This window comes from Stegastes partitus, unplaced genomic scaffold (genome assembly GCF_000690725.1).
Source record: "Stegastes partitus isolate 25-593 unplaced genomic scaffold, Stegastes_partitus-1.0.2 Scaffold257, whole genome shotgun sequence".
Classification (NCBI taxonomy): domain Eukaryota; kingdom Metazoa; phylum Chordata; class Actinopteri; family Pomacentridae; genus Stegastes; species Stegastes partitus.
This window is the reverse complement of record NW_007577988.1, coordinates 451,998-475,102: the sequence shown is the minus strand read 5'-3', so window position 1 is coordinate 475,102 and position 23,105 is coordinate 451,998. Positions and strand designations below refer to the sequence as shown.

General features: G+C 39.4%; 3 protein-coding genes across 5 annotated transcripts in view; all 3 read right to left on the bottom strand.

Annotated features, from left to right (window-relative positions):
* Positions 1-589, bottom strand: part of LOC103357510 (protein phosphatase 1 regulatory subunit 1A) — a 41,078-nt gene extending 40,489 nt beyond the window's left edge. Inside the window, exon 1 of the mRNA XM_008282096.1 lies at positions 325-589. Within this exon, the coding sequence (XP_008280318.1) occupies positions 325-405 (81 nt within the window). The 5' untranslated portion in view covers positions 406-589. The remainder of the gene's footprint in view (positions 1-324) is intronic.
* Positions 590-6,100: 5,511 nt separating this feature from the next.
* On the bottom strand, positions 6,101-8,398 carry npffl (neuropeptide FF-amide peptide precursor like). The gene is made up of 3 exons (XM_008282094.1): positions 8,249-8,398; positions 7,300-7,415; positions 6,101-6,507 (listed from the first exon to the last, which is right to left on the bottom strand). The coding sequence occupies exons 1-3, from the start codon at positions 8,396-8,398 to the stop codon at positions 6,387-6,389; spliced, it is 387 nt and encodes a 128-aa protein (XP_008280316.1). The 3' UTR covers positions 6,101-6,386.
* Positions 8,399-12,261: 3,863 nt separating this feature from the next.
* itga7 (integrin, alpha 7) overlaps positions 12,262-23,105 on the bottom strand; it is a 41,326-nt gene continuing 30,482 nt past the window's right edge. For 2 of the 3 annotated variants that reach the window (XM_008282091.1, XM_008282092.1), the window contains exons 15-25: positions 22,497-22,683; positions 22,324-22,398; positions 21,662-21,741; positions 21,421-21,498; positions 21,114-21,216; positions 20,445-20,657; positions 19,619-19,735; positions 18,706-18,819; positions 17,809-17,907; positions 17,390-17,515; positions 12,262-13,836 (exon numbers count right to left, since the gene is read on the bottom strand). In XM_008282091.1, the coding sequence (XP_008280313.1) occupies positions 13,681-13,836; positions 17,390-17,515; positions 17,809-17,907; positions 18,706-18,819; positions 19,619-19,735; positions 20,445-20,657; positions 21,114-21,216; positions 21,421-21,498; positions 21,662-21,741; positions 22,324-22,398; positions 22,497-22,683 (1,348 nt within the window). In that variant the 3' untranslated portion in view covers positions 12,262-13,680. Of the gene's footprint in view, positions 13,837-16,436; positions 16,603-17,389; positions 17,516-17,808; positions 17,908-18,705; positions 18,820-19,618; positions 19,736-20,444; positions 20,658-21,113; positions 21,217-21,420; positions 21,499-21,661; positions 21,742-22,323; positions 22,399-22,496; positions 22,684-23,105 lie in introns of all 3 variants that reach the window. The other variant, XR_520204.1, reaches the window with a different exon arrangement.

Genomic DNA, 23,105 nt, shown 5'->3' with positions numbered 1-23,105 from the left:
TGAATGGTAGTAAAAAGACACAGAAAACATGAGTTTCCAGCAGCAGTTTGTCTTCCAACGATGACAATACTACAGCCTTTGGGACACAGTTGTTCAGCTGTGACTGCACCTGCTCGCTTAGACAACTAGAATAAATGTTTCCCAGTTGTGTGTTCACATTTTTGCCACAAGTACAAACTGTGATTTCTCCTCATGTCCTTACTACAATCATCTATACACAAAGAGGGAGTACTTCATCCCTCTCCCACTATGTCTGATGCCTAAATAAACCCTTTCAGAGCCTGAAAGTCCTGACACCACCTCCTCTTCCTCCCTCCTCCTTACCTGTTCAGCAGCCTCTGGGTCCAGGTGGGTGTCCAGCAGGGGGACAGTGAACTGGATCTTCCTGGGGCTCCCAGTTTCCATGGTGGCACTGTCTGTCAGAGAGGACGAAAGGAGGATGAAGGGAAGAACAAGAAGGAGAATCCGCACGAAAGAAGGACGATAAAGAGCTCAATGAAGGTGGCTGGAAAAGAAAAGAAGTGGGCTCCAGCTTAATTTAAAATAAATAAGCTGACTTGGTTTGTGCCTTTACTTTTATCTTTTAGCACACTTTTCTATAAATGTCCTTCTTTTAGGCACCCTAATTCTGTTCTAGTGATTTTTTTTCTATCCTCAGCACCTGCTGGTGTCTATTCTAGCTTTCCTCTCCTTCCTCTCTGTCTCTCAGCGATCAGACAAGGACATTCTGGACTAGGAACACCTCTCCTTCACTCCCATTCGCTGAGCCCAGCTCCCTTTCACACTAAGTCCCACCCTTATTCACATTTCTTTCCGTCTGTATTGGCTGTCTGAGCTCGGGGCTGTTCTGCAGCAGTCCCTGCACAGATGGGAGAGTGAGGATGACAAAGACATACTCTCTCTCTCTCCCTGTGTTTAAAGGCTAGAAAAGATGCATATTCTTTTCTTTAAGAGCAGTTTAAAAATCAACTACCTACACATGCTTAAAAGCAACCTACACTGGATTGTAGATACTAATGTCATTCAGAAGGAGTTAAGTATAGGCTGAATCTCATTAGTAAGTTTTGTACATACATGCAGCTCTGGCAATATTTAACACAGTTGCACACAGTAATTGGATTGTTTTTGGTTTCTCCCACATGGACGATGCACATTAATAGACACTGATGTAAACACATTAGTGCTAAGAGGATGTTCTGTACGAAATGTTACAAAGTCATCTGTGATTCAGGCAGAGATGAGAGGAAATAATTGATGAGCTACATCTGCAGCCATCAGTTCAATATAATTCACAAATAAGAGGTAAACATAATGATAGTTTTGAGTCCACACTGAAAACAAAGCTGTGAACTGTTTATTTGTGCTTTGCTAATATCTGACCAAGCTTGTCCCCTCTGCTGCCTGGCCTGCACAATCTTTATTGATCGCCTCTTAGCCTGAGTGTCCCTACATCACAAGTCTACAGGGCCCTGATACCTGACACTCCCCTCCCTGGTGTGTCAGATTTGCAGCACATTTTAGGAGAAAAATTAACTTGATGCCTTTTAACTGTGCACTGACATTCAGTAAATGTGTCAGAATCAGTTTTCCATAACTTTGGTCCTGCATTTTCAACTGATAGAGCTGATAATGAACAGGATTTTTGTTTTTGTTTTGTTTTGTTGTTGGTGTTTAAAAGATCAAATGGATGTGGCATGCATTTTTCATCAAAACCTAGCATTTATATTACCCACAATGCAACTGCTATGTTACAGCTTCAAGTCCATGCTTAACTTCACAACGCTAACCCTACTTAAATTTAAAAATTCTTGTTTTCACCAATACTCCCATTTAAAAAAAAATGTCATTCCACACGTGATTGCTCACCTTGAAAACTTTCTCACAGTTCAAACAACACATCGATAGAATTATATATAATTTTCTAAGGCAATGATGCTCTCATTTAGACCTTTTAAAACCATATGAACTGTATGAAAATGTACATATCCATACATTTTGAGGACATTTCTTTTCACATTTCAGTGTAGATGGTGGGGCCAAATAGGAAACATGTGAAAACAGGACAGGGAACATGCAACAAAAACTCTTGGCAGGAATTGAACTGATAAAACAACCTCATGGCCACTTCTATCTTTCAGAGTCAATGAAGAGGCAGTTTTTTTTTTTAATGTAGCTTTTAGCTCATCATTTAAAAGTCCCTGAAGAAGGTGACACACAATAGATAAATAATCTGACCTTAAAAAGTCCAGACCCTAAAATTATAAAGAAATGAAAACACCATCACAGTCCCTTTTTTTTTTGCTGTTTTTGTCTCAGTCATTGTGTTGCTCCACTAGAACTGCACATAAACCATCCAAACACAAAGAACATGGCTTCTTTTTCTTGTAGCAGAGAGTGACAGAGCGGTAATAAAATCCTGCCACTGTAATTAGAGCTTTTCTTGAATTATGTCTTTGTCCTCAAAGCAGAAAACTGTGTTAATAAGAGGCCAAGTGTTCTGTGTGAGTACACGTGTCCAAGAGAGAGAGCTGGCAACAGCTGGCTGCATACTTTACTATACAACCTCTGATGTTTACGGCAACTGAAGGGAAATGCTATTTCATACAATCTCTTTTATCCTCTAATATCAGAAAAATGGTTGTCTCTCTATTCAAGCAATCTTCAAATAAAAAAGCCTGCAGCCGTGCATATAGTCCTTCACAAACCGGCAAAATTTCTATTTGTTGGTAAAATAATGCCACTAAATAATGTAGATATTTTATGGTTGATCCAAATAGTGCTCAGAGAATGCATTGCTGAATAATTCTATGTGGTATTAACTTTCGTGGGGAGTTTGTAATATTCCTTCAAGTGCTATAATTCTCCTTTTGAAGTCAAACAATAATCTTCTGTATTATTCCAAAATCTGTTATTATGAGCTTTTGCAAGGTTAAGAGCTCACTTTCCACAAATCTTTGGAATTTTTGATGATAATGGATGCGGTACCATTTGTACTTTTTCGGTTTCTGAAAACTCACCACATGTATAGACAGTCTTCTAAACAGCTTATGAGATGGGGAAACGCAGCCAAGCAACAAAAAAGAAAATGATTACAGTAAAAGAAAAAAAAAGTTTCTTTTTTATTGCTATTAAAGCTGGCACATCCATCCACCCATCCATTATCTATACACCACTTAATCCTCACTGGGGTCGCGGGGGGCTGGAGCCTATCACTGCTGACTCAGGGTGAAGGCAGGGGACACCCTGGACAGGTAACCAGTCTATCACAGGGCCACACTTAGAGACAGACAACCAAGCACACTCACATTCACACCTACGGACAATTTAGAATCACCAATTAACCTCAGCATGTTTTTTTTTTCGTTTTTTTTGGACTGTGTGGAAGGAAGCCGGAGAACCTGGAGAGAAGTGGCACTGCACGGTGAGAACATGCAAACTCCGTAAGATCCTGGGTGTCCTCACAGGGACGCGAAGCAGCGACCTTGTAGCTGTGAGGCAACAGTGCCAACTACTGCCTCACCTTGCAGCACCCATTCTAGTTTTAATGTTTATAAGAGAAACTTCAGGGTTGTGACAAGTGCTAAAGCCCCCCCCATTCATTGACTGCAGTGCAATCAATCAGCGGGGCAGGTACTTCCTAAAAAACTGGGAAGTTGTTTTAAAGAGGTTTTGATACAACTGCATGGTTATTTTGAAGCTGCTGTTTGTGATTTTGTGTTTGTTTTTTTTCTTTACACTGAGATTTGTTTCTACCATTTTTTCTGGCCCATTTATATTAAGATAAGCTTGTAGAATATACCACTCTGTTTAATTCAACAGTACCATAAACTACATCTACATACACTGAAGACTATAAAGTTAAATGATCTCCTCTGCGTCCTACTGGGACCAAACAGAGTATTTTTGTATCAGACCACATTAGTTTGAACTAATTCAGGCTGGCAAGTGAGAGGAAAGTCACATATGTGAGTTCCTGTAAATTATCTAAAACATCTAAAACCACTGACAGGGATCTTTAAAACTGGGGATGGGAACAAAAAAATGCTGGAGGGTGACCTGTGATGTGTGTTCGACAACATTACACATAATATACAGAATTGTATTTAATATTAAGTTATATCTCCAGATGACAAAATCACCAATCTGTGCAGCAGAGAACATCACCACAGTTTATCCTTGACGTCGTCCTTGCTTCTTCTATTTTTAAGCGAGATCATTCACTCACCCAGTAGCCATTAAAGCTTGTTGTGTGTGACAAATTGCGCTGCGTCATGGCCATGGTCACTCATGGCTGAGACCTCCCTCTGCGCTGCTCAAGATAGCTGCTTCCAAGATGATGGCCATGAGGAAACGTACGAGTGTGGGAGTTGAGGAAAGGTCAGCGAGCCATAGATAGAACAGAATGGTGAATTCAGTTTATGGGTTTTTGTTGTTTGTTTTGTTTTTTTACTGCAAGGCTACTGCACATATGAGGTGCAAATAATCTTTAAGTGTATCCGTCTGTTTGTGTTTTCCATCTCTCTCTCCCCTGTCTCTCTCTGTCTGTCTGTTATAATTGGTGCACACACAGATGTTTTGGCTGAGCCCCCCTGCAGACTCATGAAATGCAGATGAGTTTAGTTGCTCTCTATCTCAGCTGAGCGGATCAGAGGCCACAGCTGCGTGGACAGCAGCACCCGCTCTGCCTTTGTCTTGTCTTCTCGTCTCAGTATGCTTCTTGTCACCTCAGATTTACCTTTCATATCTCATTGACATTGCTGCTGCGTAAGACACATGTCAGTCAAGTGCATGCTGCACATGTTCACACATCCTGAACAGAGCTGTTATCAGGCAGAGTAAGTGAAAACGCCTGTGTGTGGGATGTGGGTGTTTAGTGTTGAACAGCTTATTAACAAAACTCTTGTAATCTGTTAAATTTTAACAATTCAGACTTAACACCATCTGAGTTTACTACCTCATGATTAGTTTGACGCTAAGGCACTGAATGTTGGATTGCTGAAAAATTACACTTAAGTGTGTTAAATTAATAACATAAGTGTGAGGAAATATATATATATATATATATATTTCCTGGATTGGGAGGTCAAGCTAATGAAAGACGTTTTTTCTAAGAGGGATTGACGTGCTTTCCTTCCCAGTAATTGGCTGTGGAAACCGTTAATGCATAGAGTAATTGCATGTTGCTGTGTTTTAATTAGTGTTCAGGCTTATTGCACACTGGTCCCCCAGGTGGCCTGTAAATCCACCACAGACAACAACCGCTGCAAGTCTGTAGAGTCACTTTACATTAAACAGATGATGGCTGGACAAGACAATTTCCAACCTTGTCTCATGAAACACAATCCTGTTGTCTGTGTAGAAACAAAAGTAACTAAATGTCTTGCTTTACAAATGAGATATCATCTTATATTCACATCCTTCATATCTTTCTGTGTGGTCTTTAATGAAGTTACACTGATGTGTAAGTGAGTCAGCACAGATATATTAAAATCCAGTGGAAAATGATGTTCTGACATGTGGTCTAGCTGGTGTGCACAACATAACATGACATTTAGCCTGAAAACTAATATGATTTGTTGTGACATTTTTTTGTTTCGTTTTATGCAAGGAACAGCAGAAGAACTCCAGCTACAATACTCAAATAAATCACGTTTCCCCCAAATACAGACAGAACACTGGCTGCTGAAGCACTGGTTTAACACGTACTGCACAACATTACATGAATCTCATGATACCAGTGATATAACAACAAACTTAATTAGTTTTCTAATTGATCAGTCAGTTATCAAGACAAATGAATTTTTCCATTTTCTAGATTATTTAATCAATCCCTGAACAATCACATTTTCGATTAATTGAGGTTAAATACGTTAATATCTCAGCGAGGCATTTTTTGATTTTGCTTGTATAATATCAACAGATGTCAAAGCTAAGATGTGATCTGAACATGACTCAGACTTTTTCAGACTATTTATAGTGAACACACGTACACATAATTGTAGCTTTTCCAAGTTCAAAGTTCTTTTATTTGACTAGTAAACTGAAGAATAACAAAAACTGTCGCAATCAATTTACAACAAACACGTTTGGTCCTCAATCACGTTTCAGTGATCCCTGCTGGGGAATTCTTAATTGGCACCCTTTAACATGCTTTGCAGTGTTGGAACTCAGGAAAAAACAACTATAAAATAAAGCTTTTGTCGTCTTTAACTGAACACCAGGTGTCACACCAGGCCTAATGGGCACAGAATTGGAAGGAACCATAGACTTTTTTTTTTTTTTTTTTTAAATACAATTCAGATTTATTCATTCAAATTTCGTCTCTCCACATGCGACCACTGCTTGGCCTCGTACCAGGACAGCGATGTGTGGATGTGCCTGCCATGTTATTTCTTGCCAAATCTCTGGGGTACGGCCATACTCCAGATCTGACCAGGGGCAGCCTCCCAGTCACGAGAATGTATCTGTTCATCCGACAGTATTGGTCCTCTGGAGTCACGGCCAAACCTGCAAGGTAGGAGAAACAAGAGAGGGAACTGAAGTCATTCAAAGTATAGCTTGAATTAAAGGACTTTTTAGATCGTTTAAAAAAATAAATAAATAAACTGGCTTTAAATGAGGAATACATTATAACCTGAAGATATAAAACACTTAGATCTGTTGTGTTTGTTGGGTCTTAATTATATTTAACTGGCCAGAGCTGGAACAGTCGGAAGCAACACTGCGTGACAGGCAACAATTTGAACATAATGTTTGAGGCTCTGACCACAATTCTGGATCAAAAACATGAACTTGTCTTAGCCATAAGAGGGGAGTTCAGCTTATTAACCACTTTTACAAATGGACATTTCAAGTACTTGATGATTGATAATGGTACTTGTGCCATTTTAAAATTCAGATACAGAGAGCGGTTGCAAATGGGTAAATGGATTCTCCTTTTATTACCATCACTCTTGTAACACACTAAAGCACTGATGCCTGGATCACTTTAAGGAGTTATGAAAAGGGTCATGTATGCTGTATTTTTCCTGAAATCCTTAAAAAGACTTTAAAGGGGTATTTGCCTGCGCAGTAGGGATTTTTGCTTTAACAGATCTGAGTGAACCTTCTATATTAGTATTTATTATCACATTTTCCTGCAGCAGGAAAATGGACAATATAAAATTTTTATTCTTTGCTGACAGGAAAGTGCTGTCCAGAAGGCTGCGACGGTGCACTTTTCTTGATTTCAGACTCCCTGTGTGTGTGTGTTTTTATACGTGATTCCAGAATGAATACAGGCTCTGTAATAGCACTGACCTCTGTGGCTGATGGAGAACTGAGTTCCTGGTTTCTCTCTGGGATCCCAGCAGCAGAGCTCTCAGCACTGACGCCAGCAGACGGTCCTCCATGCTGTTATCGCTGTTTTCACTCTCCTGGAGTACACACACGCACACACATATTTATATCTACACAAACCCACACCCACACAGATGCAAAGCCTAGTTTCAAAAAGCTCTTGAATAAAAATCCCACAAGCACATCAAGAGCCCTAACTGCATTCAGTTTTGGGTTGCAACACAAACCCCACGGCCAGTAACTCCAACCAGTCTGTCTGGCCATGGAAAGAGACCTTGAGATGTAGATATCAGCACACAGAGGCAAAGATATACACCCCCTGCTCATCCAAATATGCATTCACCCTTTCACTGCAAAATAAAACCCAGATCTGTCTGTTTCTGTGCCATAAACTTGTGATCTGAATCCTTGTCCTTTGTCGTACTCTTTCATGTCTGCTCACCCCAAACAGTGGATTTCACACTGTTGCATGAAGAGGACACTGTCAGAAATCTAAACGGGTTGTTTGATTTATTCTGTCTCATTTGACAAAAAGCCCAATTCCATATACAGACTGCGTCACATGGAACAACAGGCTTCTCTGGAAATGTTGGCATGACTCCTTGTGCACAGTCTTTCATTCACTCTGACGTAGCAGAACAGACAGTTTATATTTAAATCAGACAGACAGTATATTTTAACACATAACCGTGTGTGACATATATTTCAACATTAGATTCCCATTTTCAGTTGCCAAAATTATTTTCAACTTGGCATGGTCTATATAGTGAAAAATATACCTAAATGCAGTTATTCTAATAGTATTGTTTCATGCCAGCTGCACAGAAAAGTCAAAGAGCTGAGCTATGATTATTCAATAACTGGAATGAAAAATTTGCAATTCAAGTTTGAGAGTGGTTTGTTGTCTCACCAGCCCCAGCAGGCGGTCAGCCATGTTCTCCTCTGAGCTGCCAGGCATAATGTCATTTTTGTCCAGACTGCCTTGGATGTGAAGAGCCTGACTGACGCCAGCCATCGCCATAACCAGAGCCAGAAGAGTCACCACTGCAGCTGTGTACATGGTGTCAGGCTGGAGAGGAGGTCAGATAAATGTTGATGACAAAGGATGAAGAAGAAGATGTTGGCTGTCCGAGTACACTTCGTATCTTCAAAGATTTGGCTCCTAGAAACTAAAGGCGAGCTTGTCGGGGTAAAGTGTCCTTTTCGTGTGTTGTCCTGGGTAACTTCAGTGGTGGCAACATCCTCGCTGGGTCTTATATACACCTCACTGACTCAAAGGAAACCCCAGGAGAACTGAAGAAAGATGTCACTGTACAAATGGGAACAGGGGACAGGATGGAAGAAGAAGAAGGCGCTCCTAATATGAGACTTAACTAGGTCCATTTAGCAGGATCAGAGCATTAGTGATGACTGGGCGCCAGAGTGCGTTATTATGTGGCCCTTAGGGCAGTGCAACACAACTCTCCCAGTTATTAAACAGATAAATCCCTGTAAATGGACTCTGATCCACTAGTCCCCATTGTCCACTAGTTCACACTGTGTGTACAGACAGACAAACATACATTAGCCACTTAATTATGAGTCAGTGTGAGCCAGAGTAGCTCAGAATTTAGTGATCTTAAACAGCAAAGTAATGAACTGTATGTGCAACAGAACTGCAAAAGAAAATGTGACACATTTAGCACTGATTCTCTAAACTATTTTACTCCAAGTTTGCAGAAAATAAATCCATATCACAATCAAATTTTGTCTTGCGTCTCAGGGGTTTACCAAAGTTACTGATGCATTTATCAGTGACGAATCAACTAATAACCTCAGATTAATGTGACAAGTTTTTAATTTAATTTAAAGGATCATTTTGCAAGCGCAAGTAGCCTGAATTTAATTAATTAATTTGTATTTAGATGGATTGTTTTGTGTTATTTCGTAGTCTATTATTAGGAACATGAATATGTCACTCTAAATGTTTTACAATCTCACCTAAGGATCCTTTTTTCTTTTCAAATGCTGATTGAGTTTTTGTTTTTTCAGACAGAAGCTTCCGCAAGGGTTTATAATGAAACACTTCATCTGTTGAATGTCAGCTTCCTTCATTTTGTTAATATCCTATGAAGACAACTTTCGACTTGCTTGGTGAAAGTGACATTTGCTTTATTAGTGCCATATGTGTTCACTTTGTCTTTGCCTCAGTGTGTTTGTGTTTATGTTTGTGAGCAAAAATTAGTCACTTCCTCAATACTAGATGCGACATCAACAGATTTGGCTCATCAAAGTGCCTAATGGGCGACAATCCGCTTAAACACACACACACACCCACACACACACACCAACATGGTCTAACCGTCCCTGTTTAACTGCCATGGCAACCGGGATGACATCTGAAGGATTCTGCAGGGAATTAGTTTTCATTACTATAATAAGATCAGAAGCTTTAGGATTAGAGAAAAATCTAATTCGCTCACTGACATAAAAAATAAAAAGCCACATGCACGTTTGGTTTGTACAGGTTTGTTAAAGATTGTTCAGTTTAATGTAATCAGCTTGCTCAACTAATTTAGCTTCAGTCCAAACACATACAGATTTCCATCTAAAACGTCATCCTGCACCTGTTGGTAGAGCCACAGTCATGAGACACGTGTTGTATATGTTTTCTATTGGTATTCTACAACATTTTGGACAATATGCTTCACTTTTTTACCTAAAGTAAAAAAAAATCAGTCCCATTCTTGTACTGCATCTGTCTGTTGGATATGGAGCTACAGTCAGAGACTAAGTAGCTGAGCTGACTAGAAACTGTGTAAACCAGCTGAAGTGTGAGGTCCAGGGGTCAAAAAAATCTCTTTACCAGTGCTACTTCTGTTTTAGTAATGAGGTACAGTGTCGCATGTTAATTATTGAGCTGCAGAGGTACTGGTAAGGGACTCATTTCTATGTCCTCAGATTTATATGGTACATAATAGGAACATGACAAAGGGTCCTCTGTTCACAGGGTTCTCTTTTCAAGAGTTCGACATATGTAACCCTCATTCTTTATCAAATCCCATAATGGAAAACTGAAAAACACTTTCTCCAGTTCTCTATTTGCTTCATATTACATGGGCTATTATAGGAATTCATCAAAGGGGTTTTTTGTCCCCCAGCATTGCTGTATGGCTCAATACATGATAGGCCTAGATTAGAATTCGGGAACGCATAGTAGGACGGGGGGAACTTAGGGGGAACTTAGGGCCAACTTTGGGGCGTGGCTCAGGTGGTAGAGCATTTTCAACCAGTTGCAAGCTGCAAGACAGCAGTCACTGCTTGTTTTTTATCGTGGAAACAGACCAACTATTCAATGGTACTGTCTTCGTCAGAATCAAAATGCACAAAAAAATGAGGCAAACAGATATATTCAACCTAAACTAGGTGTACAACTGTCACTGAAAATTTGGTTGAATGAGGATTTCAAATGTATTGGTGGTAATCCAAAGGTAGGAGCTGCCATAGTCAGTTTCCAAATGCCGCATTCCAACACCATGTCAGGAACTAAGGAAAACAGAACCTTCTTATGGTTGCAGAGATATAAAAATACTTTTGTACGTTAAAGTAATGCATGAATGCATCAGGACATACAGTTGAAACCAGTAGTTTACATACACCGTATAAAAAGACATAGAAACTTTTTTTTTTTTTTTCTCACTATCTGACATTAAATGTGACTAAACTTTTCCTGTTTTAGGTCACTTAGGATTACCAAAATTATTTCTATTTGCTAAATGCCAGAATAATGAGAGAGAGATTTTTTAGAGAATTTTTTTTATTACTTTCTTCAAAGCCAGAAATTTGCATTCATTTCCTTAGTATTTGGGAGCATTGCCTTTAAACTGTCTGACTTGGGTCAAAATGTTGTGGGTGTCCTTCCACAAGCTTCTCAAAATAGTTTGCTAGAATTCTGGCCCATTCCTCCTGACAGAACTGGTGTAACTGAGCCAGGTTTGTTGGCCGCCTTGCTCGCACACACCTTTTCAGCTTTGTTCTACAAATTTTCTACAGGACTGACATCAGGGCTTTGTGATGGCCATTCCAAAATATCGACTTTGTTGTCCTTAAGCCTCTTTGTAACTAATCTGGCGATATGTTTAGGGTCATTGTCCATTTGGAAGACCTATACCTCTAATCTATGTTGTTGTGATGCAATATACACTGACAAACACACATCACACTACAAGGTTATGGGCAACATTTCCATGAAAAGGATAAATTAATGAATGCAAATATATTCCAAACAAGTGCCGTTATCTTGTAAATTAAGTTTTTGTTTCAAACTTAATGGCAAAATGTACATTCAATATCAGTTTTAATATTCTGTTTTGTATAATTGTTATTTTGTCTTTCTTTCTTTCTTTCTTTCTTTCTTTCTTTCTTTCTTTCTTTCTTTCTTTCTTTCCTTTTTACAAAAAATATCAATCTTACCGAGACAAGAGGGGTATTTCAGTTTTCAGAGTTTTGCCTCCCCCTGGGTTTTTTTTACATGAACTGCAGCTTTAACTCATTCAGTGTAGGTTGGCCAGTTGCTTTCCTGTGCTGTGCAGCTGGCAGCAAATCTACAGAGAATGAAATGACTAAACTTTTCTGATAGGTTCATCTTGTTTCCTTTTATTTTTATTTACAATGTTAAAACAGTGCAGCCAAACACAAAAATATAAATTAAAAAAAAAAAAAAACGAATCATGAACAAAAACAAATGTGGGAGCGTCAGAACAGCAACAGGACCTTCATGCAGCTAAATATGATTGTCCAGCAATACCTAAAAATCAAGCTGACTCTTCATGCTTTACAGTCACTTCATCGACCCAAATTAGATCCAAAACTATAAGTTTGTCTCATTCCGACACATTATTCTGCTCTTGTAGAAATCTTCTTCCATCTTTTCGTGTTGCTTCAGTGTTGGAGGGATGTTTACTCGTCCACCGGTGTCCCAACAGATGTTTCGGAGGCAGCGTGATCTAATCTGCAGTAGCCTTGCGTTTGTAACCAGCAGCTCACCATCTGCCACTTTTACAGTAAGGCACTTGTTGCAATTAGAAATGTCAGTGCTGAAATGAATGTACTGTCATATCCTGACTGGTGTGAGTGGAGTACATCAGCAGGAATAGAGCAACAAACAACAGTATTTATACAAAGGTTGTGATGTCTCCTGGTGAAAAAAAAAATGAATGGTTGGATTTATGTCTAATTTAGTCCTATGTAGAAGAACAGGTTTTAAAATGAGACCACTGTATGTCTTCATTCACAGGCCCTTCATACACTGAGCATATGTTATGCCATTAAAAGGCAGGGAATTATACATATATATATTTTAAAAGAACAATGTTTGGTTCAAGAAATTAAAATTCTTAAGCTGCAAAGGAGCAGACTACATTTAAAATATTGCTTTGCTTTTCTGACACATTTGGTTTGATGTGACAGCAGCACTATGTATGGTCATGTCATGTCAAAGGCTGTATTGTGGCTTCTTGTTCTCTTTCAAGTTCACTCAGGCAACTGACTAATGATGAACAGTACGTTTGACTGACATAGTAACACAAAATGGAAAAACATATTCAACACAAACTGAAAAGGCTTTGTTATTTTCCTTGAATATAAAAAACAAGTGAACTCATTTAACGGCCTCTTCAACCAGCCCAGAGTAATCAGCCAGCCCAGAAACACATTCAGTGTTTTGGACTGATATTTTCCCAGTGTTTACCAGCGCTAACGAAAAGAATCCCCTAAACATCAGTTTTATATATATATATATTAAAAATGCATTTTTTTCTTTGCCCATATCAGTCGTCAGTCTTGCAGTAGTTAAGGCAAAAAGTAATCTTTGTCATGGGCAGTGGCCTCTTTATTGGCAACGTCCAGTATGTCTGCATGAATCTAATAATATTCTGTATGCCTGTGCATTCATGCATGTCTTTGATTTTCAGTCCTCTTTTGTTCCGCCCGTCAAAACGGATGACAGACAGTGAAGCAGCTGTGTAGGCTGTAAAACATACTGAGCAGCTAGACTGGTTCTAATTTTGTTGTGGGCCTTCAGTGTTTACTGTAAAACTGTGATATAGACACACAGTATGAGCAGACTATCTAAGGCCAGCTGTCAATAAGCGACAGTAGGAAGAATATAGATCCAGTCCCAGTGTAACAGGCCACCAATATATGCAAGTACTGATGCAGTAAAGTGTGCACAGAGTTTTGCGAGATCCCAGTCTTTGTGCCCTTTTGTTTTCTTTTTTAGTCAATTAGTTCCAATGCAAAGACAGAGCGAGTGCCACACGTGGTGATTTGAATTATTTTAGTCAGTCAGTGCTTCAAAGCGAGTTACGAGGTCCCGTCGCTCCAGTGCGTGGCCCATTCCTTTTTGTGGACACCTCCTGACTTCTCAGTCTGGAACTGTGGCCGGTCCTCACGAGGGATCTTCACTGCGTGGTACTGAGGCAGTTTGTCTTTGTATTGAGCTCGTCGGAAGAAGCCACACTGCCGGTCGAGGAAAGACAAAATGTGGAAGTGCAGGAAGAAGAAGAAGAAAGGGAGAGAGGGATGGAGGAGGCAGAAAGGAAGAGAAAAAGATTGGTGTCATAAATAAACATGCTATTGCATTTATTTGCTCTTATTTCAAGAGATGCTTATATTAAGTATCATGCCTGGTAAGAGAACTCTACCATGTCATAAATTCTGTTAAAGTCTTCTATTTCAGACAAGAACATAAAGTGATTATCAAGATGATGTTTTAATAAAAATGCATATCCACCCAGAAAAGCACACCCACATGCTCTACATCAGCATCAGCATCGTGTCTGTAATTACCACACCAGCACACTGAAGTGCCATTAAGAAAATGTACACTCATTAAAACGAACAAAAACACCAAGTGATCCAAATGACAAGTGCATTCTGGCACCTGGAAAAGCCAGCCGGTCGTGTGATGTAAGTCAAATTGGAGCGTACGTTGTGAAAAGGAATAATCTTCACAGACAGATGCCAGAATGAACAAGTGCAGGTTATGAATCAGTAAGAGGCACAACACACAGCACAGCAGCATGTCAAAGGCCTGAAGGAAACAAGGCTGGATGGTGTTCACTAGGCACAGACCAAAAGGGAGAAACAATGCTGAATAAAGGGAGCAGTTTTATATTCATTTATTTATGCACTGAAACCCACATTTCTACTTGAATGATCCAATAAAACAGACGAGCAAGGCTGCAGAAGTATATACTGAAGGGTTGTTTTAGCCAAGAGTCTGACTGGATAAAGAGACCTTGAAGCTAAAACCATGCAGTGTATAAATAATACCTATAAGCTGCATAAGTAGCTGCTTTGCTGTAGCAATCCATGCCAGAGCTGACCATTTGCCAAACCCCTCCCCAAATATCTATACTGCTTAATCCTCACTAGGGTCACGGGGGGGCTGGAGTCTATCCCAGCTGACTCAGGGCGAAGGCAGGGGACACCCTGGACAGGTAACCAGTCTATCACAGGGCTACAGTTAGAGACAGACAACCAAGCACACTCACATTCACACCTACAGACAATTTACAATCACCAATTCATCTCAGCATGTTTTTGGACCTTGTGGGAGGAAGCCGGAGAACCCGGAGAGAACCCACGCTGCATGGGGAGAACATGGAGACTCCACACAGAAAGATCCCAGCTGTCCTCACCGGGATGCAAACCGGTAACCTTCTTGCTGCGAGGCAATGATGCTAACCACCGCCCCACCTTGCAGGCCCTCCCCAAATATAAATTATAGCTTAAAACTTAGCAGCTAGTAACTTTGCATGGCTGGCCCATCCAGCTTTGGACATTTTGAAGCACTTTATGAAGTTCTGGTAAAAGTAATACTCTGCATTTCAGGAGATTTTTTAAACTAAAATTACTGAGCAGGTATGTCCTGCTTTTTAGATTTAGGAAATAAACAACAACCCCAGCCAAAAACATCCTAAAACCCTTTAAACCTCCTTTTATTAAGTGAGAAATCGTGTTTGAAAATACAACAAAACATAAATCTAGTAGCTATGTAGATTAAACTCTAAAATGTGTTTGGCTCAGTGTCACTTTTCCTGGACCCTAGGCAATGTTTTGCATATTCTTTTGCTGAAAGTGAAAAATTTCTCTAAATTCCCCTTAAAAAAAATCTGAGTTTAAGGTGTCAGCATGCAAGCAGGATTTCTGACAACAGCTGAGGTCAAATTGTCAACATACACTAGTGTGATGTGGTTTTTTTGCACAATGTTTGTGTGTGTGTGTGTGTGTGTGTCTGTGTGTGTGTCTGTGTGTGTGTCTGTGTGTAAACACTTCACTTACAGTGAAATAAGAAACATCCTGTCTCCAGAAATTAAACTCTTATTATGAAAATGATCTGCATGTTCAATGAAGGAGGAGGCATCGATGCCATTTGAAGAATTATCAAGTTAATTTAACTTTTTTAAGGGAAAAATATCATCAGACAGAAATTTCTATTTCTGGCAGAAGATTTTTCTTTCTTTGAACAGGCCTGGAGAGAATCTTTAAGCAAAGCAGATGATTTAGGATCATGGCAGAAAGAAACTAAAAGTCTGATCTGGTATTTCTTCTCACAATAATACTTGTACTAACTAATTCTACACTAACATGACAACAATGCTGTAACATTCAATTGCTTAGATCCAGTTTGTATCAGTGATCGGGGATGATGCAAATTATTTAACATCTAGCTTTAGTCTCCATCTTTTAGCACAATATCATCTGTGTAGAAAACAAGTTCCTTTTCAATACCTGTTTCAGGCTTCTTGTTTTCAAACAAGTTGACCAAAAGTACTAAAAAAAGTCACCCAGAGGCAGCATTTCAACAAACCCATGAAGCACAAGAAAATTTAAATTCAGCCAGTATTGTCTTGGAAAAACTTGCTGAGCATAGCTAAGAGGGGCAGAGCTTGAGCAAAAGGTCAATTACCCTCCATCTCAGGTATTACTGCTGTGACATCACCTCACTTTTGTGGTCATTTGTGCCTAAATGTGCCCATATTTCATGCTGTAATGAACACCACCGGCCAGAGAGTGGGTCGAGGAACAAAGCGATTGTACGTGAGGGTTTTTACCGCATGGAGGGAGAGGAGGAGGGGAGAGCAGGCCAGAGGGAAATATTTTTTTAAATTATAGTTCTGATGCCTGCTTCTCCGCCTCCGAGGGTTGGACCCCCAAATGGGCACGGTAGTACTCCGTCTCATAGTGCCGGCGCCGCTCACTGCGTTTGAAGAACCCACACTGAGGCAACACATCACCACAGGGAAGAGAGGAAACAAAGATGGATGTAATAGAAAGGGGGATTTAGGGACAGACGGTCCCCAGACAGAAGTAAGAGAAGACAAAACAAAAGGGAACGAGACACAGAGGACAAACACAGGAACAAAGGAGGAAAGGAGCATATGAGAATGAGCTGGAAGGGAAAAAATGATTACAGGACAGATCAGAGCAAAGTAGACAAACAATTGGACTGCCGTGGAGAGTGAAAAGAAAATGGCCTGTGTAGTGACAGGAATGATGTCAAGTTTTGGCACATCACTGTCTTTTCTCTGTTCTACTCCAAAATATTGTAGAATGAACAAAAATCTATTTTAATCACAATAAGATTTCATATATACAGAATTTATAATCAGCCTTTAAAGTGTGTTGATTTGCTAAATACATGTACCTCTGCTTGAATCAATACTGCAGTACAATTGTGCACAATAAGTACTTTTACTTTTGTTACTTTAAGAGTATTTTAGCGACGATACTTTTGCACATGGTTAAAATTCTGAACCTTGAAGTTTTACACTATTTGTATTTCTTTACCACTGCTTACTAGGCCACACTCTTGGGACTTCACTGTTGGTTAAATTGGTTTTACATCCTGTCTTCCATCATCTTAATAGTACAAACTCTCAGTGCTGTTCATGATAAAGAACTGTAATTCAAATAAAGACATTGAAGCATGTGAGAATGCACAAACATAAAGGTGTGTGCCGAGTTCATGTGTAGCAGAATGCTTTAGAGGTATTCTGTGTGTTACCTTCCACAGTATGCAGACCAGTAGAGTCAGCAGCAGGATGCCTGCCAGGATGGCGATGAGAATAATCCACCAGGGGATCCAGGACTGGTCAGCGAGACCAGGCTCAGGATAAATCATTACTGGAACCTGGAGAGAAAGGCAGGATGGAAAAACAGACACATGCCATATTTATCACTACATTTACAGTCTTCAGTGATAACAGATGTATCTAAATACAAATGTTTATTCATATGTGAGCAAATTACAAATAATTTATTTTATATTTATTCATTGCTGTTGATGAAATACTGCTAGTTCATACATCTATCTATGTGATTCAAAACACTAACAGCTGCTCACTGGACAGTGAACATTAACACATCATTAATCTTTTCTTTTTTTTGCAAGACACCTGTGCATGGATGAAGTGTGCTAAGTACCTGTGCAGAAGCATCCCTGAGGACCAGATGTTTGATGCTGGACTTCACAGTGATGTTGGCTCTGACCAGCAGCTCCAGAGCACTAACTGTCGGGAACTCCTGAGACACAGAGAGACAAAGCAACGTCAAAACTAGATAACTGATGAGTGAAACTATTGAAACTTTGCTTTTAAAGAAGCCTCATGGTGGCTTTTGGTGATATCGTCTCTGATTAAATTAAAATTCCACAATTTTCTTCTTTTATTTTTCTTCAGAATCAGAATCAGAATCTCTTTATTGTCATTGTACAAGAAGCACAACAAAATTTGAGTCAGCACACATACTGCACACAGAGATATTAAGATTTTAGCCAAAACAATATTCCCATTACATTATATAAAAATCACAGTGTGTATAACCTGAGTCTGTTTTGGGGAGTTTTAGTCATCATTAGTATTAGACAAAATAATTATATCATATCAAATAAATATTATAGCAAAAACTCTGAAAATAAGCAATCTAAAGTGAAAATATTAAGTCCTTTAGTTGTGTAAATAATTTTGGATTTCCAAACGAGGCTCAAATAATTCCATAATTTCAAGGGGAAAAAAAACAATAAAACACTGGGTGTATAATTTTTTTGTTACTGTTTGATCTCACAGAAAATTAAATACACGAGACTCAGCAGTCAGCAATTAAAGTTGATTGCTGACTCCCTCCACATCAAAGCTAACATCTCCCATTCATTCTGTAAATGCATTTGCTGCAGTTATTACTCATTCACTTACAGTACATTAGTCACGCACCTAAATGAATGTGAGAGTCAGAAATAGACCAAATAGTTGGATTGAAGCTGACGTGCAGAGTAGTGTGCATAAAGGTGCAAATGTAGTCATGACAGGATTGTTTTTTTGTCACCTCTATGAAACTGCTGTTCCACAGTCTGGCATCGATCTTGAAGACAGCCTGACCAGAGAAACTGTGGAGGGGACACTGGAACAGCACACAGCGGGCTGAGCCCAAGAGACAATCCTGGAGGATAAAATGACAAACTGAGAACTCTGGAGCATGTTCTTTAATGAACTGGTGTCAGATGTAAACAGTGATGAGAGCAGTGAAAAGCAAACGTAACAGAGTCTGCATCTCTTCATTTGTGCATCTACAGTTTATTTTAAGGTCCAGCTGTATGGAGTTATATCTGTGCCACAACCCTGAGCGTGTAAAGGGAAATTTTGAGCGCAGAAAACAAACTTGAGCAAATAAAAATTTAATCGGAGCAAACGAGAATCTATTCTGCGCTCAAAACTATTACTGCTGTGTTTGCAACTATCAACATACACACACGGTTTTGTCATTCACGCTCTCACAGATCTCCATTCTGTGCGCTCAACTACACGATCACGCTCGCTCGCGGTGTCTCTCTCGCTCACAACACTGATGATCTGTTCAACCTCAACTCTGCCTGCACCTTCGTTCGACTTGGCACAGCGTTACAAATGTGCCACTAAACCAGCCAATCACAGCCTTGCACAGGGTGGCTGACGCCAGCCAATCAGCATGAACGTGTAGTTGAGCGCACAGAATGGAGATCTGTGAGAGCATAAATGACAAAACCGAGTGAAAGACAGCATGATCGTGTGTGTATGTTGATTGTTGCAAATACAGCAGTGATAGTTTGAGCGCAGAATGTATTGCTATTTGTTTATTTGCTAAAAATTTCCCATTACGCGCTCAGGATTGTAGCACAAATGTAACTCCATACGGGTGCCTAAGTGCATTAGCAGGGAATCAATAAATCACCTTCTTCTTGCTACTTTCTTGATCTTCTTACCAGTTTGAGCGACTTGCGTCTCTCTGAAGCTGCCACATCTGGTGTGATTCGTCCTACGCTGCCTTTTGTCATGACTTGACCTTCCTCCTCTGGGTGGGAGCGGCGTGTTCTTCCCACCTGTTGAAAGAGATGCATTATTGCACATTAGAGGGAAAAAATAAAGGATGTGCAGACATAATGTTTTGACATTATGTTTTTTAGCTTCTTGTGCTTTCTACTTTTATCAATTGTTCTGTATGCTTATTGCATTTTAATTTAAATTTATTTTCCTGAAAAACACTTTGTAGCATTTGTTTTGAAAAGTGCTCTATAAATAAAGTTTATTTTTTATTATTATTATTATTATAATGGATGTGTTTGTCAAAGAAAATCCATCTAACCATTATCTATACATCACTCAATCGATGCAAACCGGGGGTCTTCCAGCTGCGAGGCGACGGTGCTAACCACCTAGCCACCTTGTAGCCCTTGCCAAAGAAAATTTACATTTTAGCTGAAACTCAAGAAAAAGTATTCAGTAAATCACGTGATCAGATTGTTGACATTCTCTCAGCTATAATATTTTATGATCTAGAAGAAAAAGAGTCTAGACTGGGTCTAATATTAACACCTTCTTTCCAATTCTCAGTTATTATTTTTGTTATATAGGATAGACTTGTTTGTCCTACTCGAAAACAGATAATTAAAGAATAACTGAGGGTGCATTTCCAAGCAGTTTAAAGAAATCTAATCATGTTCGCCTCTTGACATATTTGTTCATGTGTACACATGAAAACATACTTTTTACTATTTTCTATAAAATTCAGAGATGAACCACTCTACCTACCGTGTGATTGGCAAGCTGATGTTCGTCAGGTGAGGAGCTCTGAAGCTTCAGAGGGTTCAGGGCTGCTGTGTTGCTGCAGTGTGTGTCTGGGTGGCCCTTAAACTTCAGGCTGGCAGGATACAGGAGCCATTTCTCATTGACCAGCTCAGAAGGCCACATGATGTTGAGGAAGGCTGAGCCAAATGTCTGGAGAGCTTGCCCAGGATTAGAAACCTGACAGAAGAAAATATACAGCACATACATTATACAGGGCAACTATAGCTCAGATGGTGGAGCAGTTGTCCTCTGATTGCAAGGTTGGCGGTTTAATCCCCCACCCCTCCACAGTCGAAGTGTCCTTGGGCAAGACACTGAAACCAAAGATGCTCCCAATGGCAGGCAAGCGCCTTGTATGGCGGCTCTGTCACCATTGTTGTATGAATGGGTGAATGAGAGAACATTGTAAGTGCTTTGAGTACCACCAAGGTAGAAAAGTGCTATATAAGTGCAGACCATTTACCATAATGTAAGTAAAAGCAATTTTGTGCTTGGTAATTCTATTTTTGTGAAACTCTGACCTGGAAGTACACCAGCAAAGCAGCTTGTGTTTACCTGACCGATATTACATTAAGATCTCAGGTCTTTCAGTCACATCCTTTGATTAATGCAAGTTAAATAACATGTCCTCACCACAAACTCAAAATCGACTGGGCTGCCGATGTCCTCCAGACTGGTCATGGCACTCTCTCCCCTCACTGTGCCACTGAAGAAAAGCTGGTGAGGACGAGCAAGTCTACAGCAAAATAAGATCAACCAGTGTGTCAGATAGCTTTAAAAAGGAGTTGGAACAAGCTCATCCACAATGTATGTGATTCTGTCAGACAATGTGGAATAACATGAATCCAAAAATCTTTACTAGCATGTTAAGTGTAAAAAGATAAGACAACTTTACTGCAACAGACTGTTTTATCACACTGAAGGAAAAAGGTCCACTCACCCACTGACAGACAGAGGGAGCTCTATCACAACTTTAGCAAAAGCTGTGACTGGGACCAAGTCAGGCTGCTCACTGATACTGAGGACAAAACAATCAAAATACTTGGATCAAAGAATTATTTGGTCTTAGCAAGCACGGCACCTACATTAAACTGATTAAAAAATTACTGACTCTGATGAAGTAAAAAGTTGATCTGTGTTACAATAACGTTGAATAAGTAGAGAAGATGTGGAGGACTTACGTTGTCAGTAAGAGATCTGCTGTCAGCTCAGTGGTCTCAATAGTGATGTTAGATGTACTCAGGTTGATGGAGAATTTCAGCTGGGAGACAAACACACATGTATACACCAAGTGAGCACAAAAAATAATGTGAGGTTCTGAACAAAAAGGCTTTTAATTGATGTGTCTGCTGATGTTTGTTGTATACTTTACTATACTATACTATACTATACTATACTATACTATACTATACTATAACTATGTCCTAATTATTATATATTATACTGTATTTTGTATATATTTTATATATATTATATTTTGTATTACTCATAATAATTCTTTATTTATATTATTTATATTTCTCATATATCCACAGTGTTCCTGCCTCAACAGTGCAATATATTCTTTCTACCATTTGGCTAACTGTATATACTTCCTACTGGCTCCTTGTGTATATATACTTATTTGTATTTTATACTTTTACACTTTTGCACCACTGGAGTTGTCTTTTATTTTCGTTGTACTTTGTGTATGATGACAGTAAAAGCATTCTAATGCATTATGCAGTGGCTTGCATTAATTCTAGGATAAACACATTATGTGCAATATGCTGTAAATGACCACACATTGTTTCAAGTTGTACAATTTTAATATTTTTTAAAAACATACACACTTCTTTCTTACCTTAGTATCTCGTTTGACAGGATTTCCCAGCTCGCACTCAACTTGGGAGCCATTCGAGTTCGCTTGACATCTCATCTACAGTCAGGAAATCAAACAAACAACATACAACGTTTTGGTATATAACACCACCTCTGCAACACAAATTTAAGGCTGTTTCTTAGCAGAGCTCAAACCTGTGGTGGGATCCGGGAACCCGCATATGACAGCGTGTTTGGAAAAGATATGAGAAGCTGAGCAGCGTGAGCGTCATCTCCATCCTCCTCAGGGTACAGAGGGTCAGAGGGCATGTTGGTGACGGTGATCTCCAAAACCACCAACCGCTGGTCTGACAGAGAAAACACCTGCACATCGTACTCATCTCTGCATACCGGCAAAGAAAACAAAGGGGACAGAGGTAAATGTACAAATAAAGCTTGACAATAAGATGCTTAGCAGGTAGTACATCAGCACACTCTGAAGATTGGGTAAGAAGAGTGTTAAACTAAAGAAAAACAATTAATTATTATATTGATTGAATACATAATCTGACATGTTTCTAGTCTGTACAACAGGAAAAACAGTCACCCCTTTGTTGTATAAAGAATTCATCCATCTCAAACATAAAACTTGGTCTTTTTAGCTTCTGACTTATCAGGAAGACACATTCAGTGGAGGATTTTGTAGATATAAGGCTCAAGAAGATTATTGTATGTAAGTGAGAAACACATCTATAAATGGTAAAAACAAAAGAAAATGATAAGAGTTGGTATTGTTAAAGACAAATCATGAATTAATCATTTATT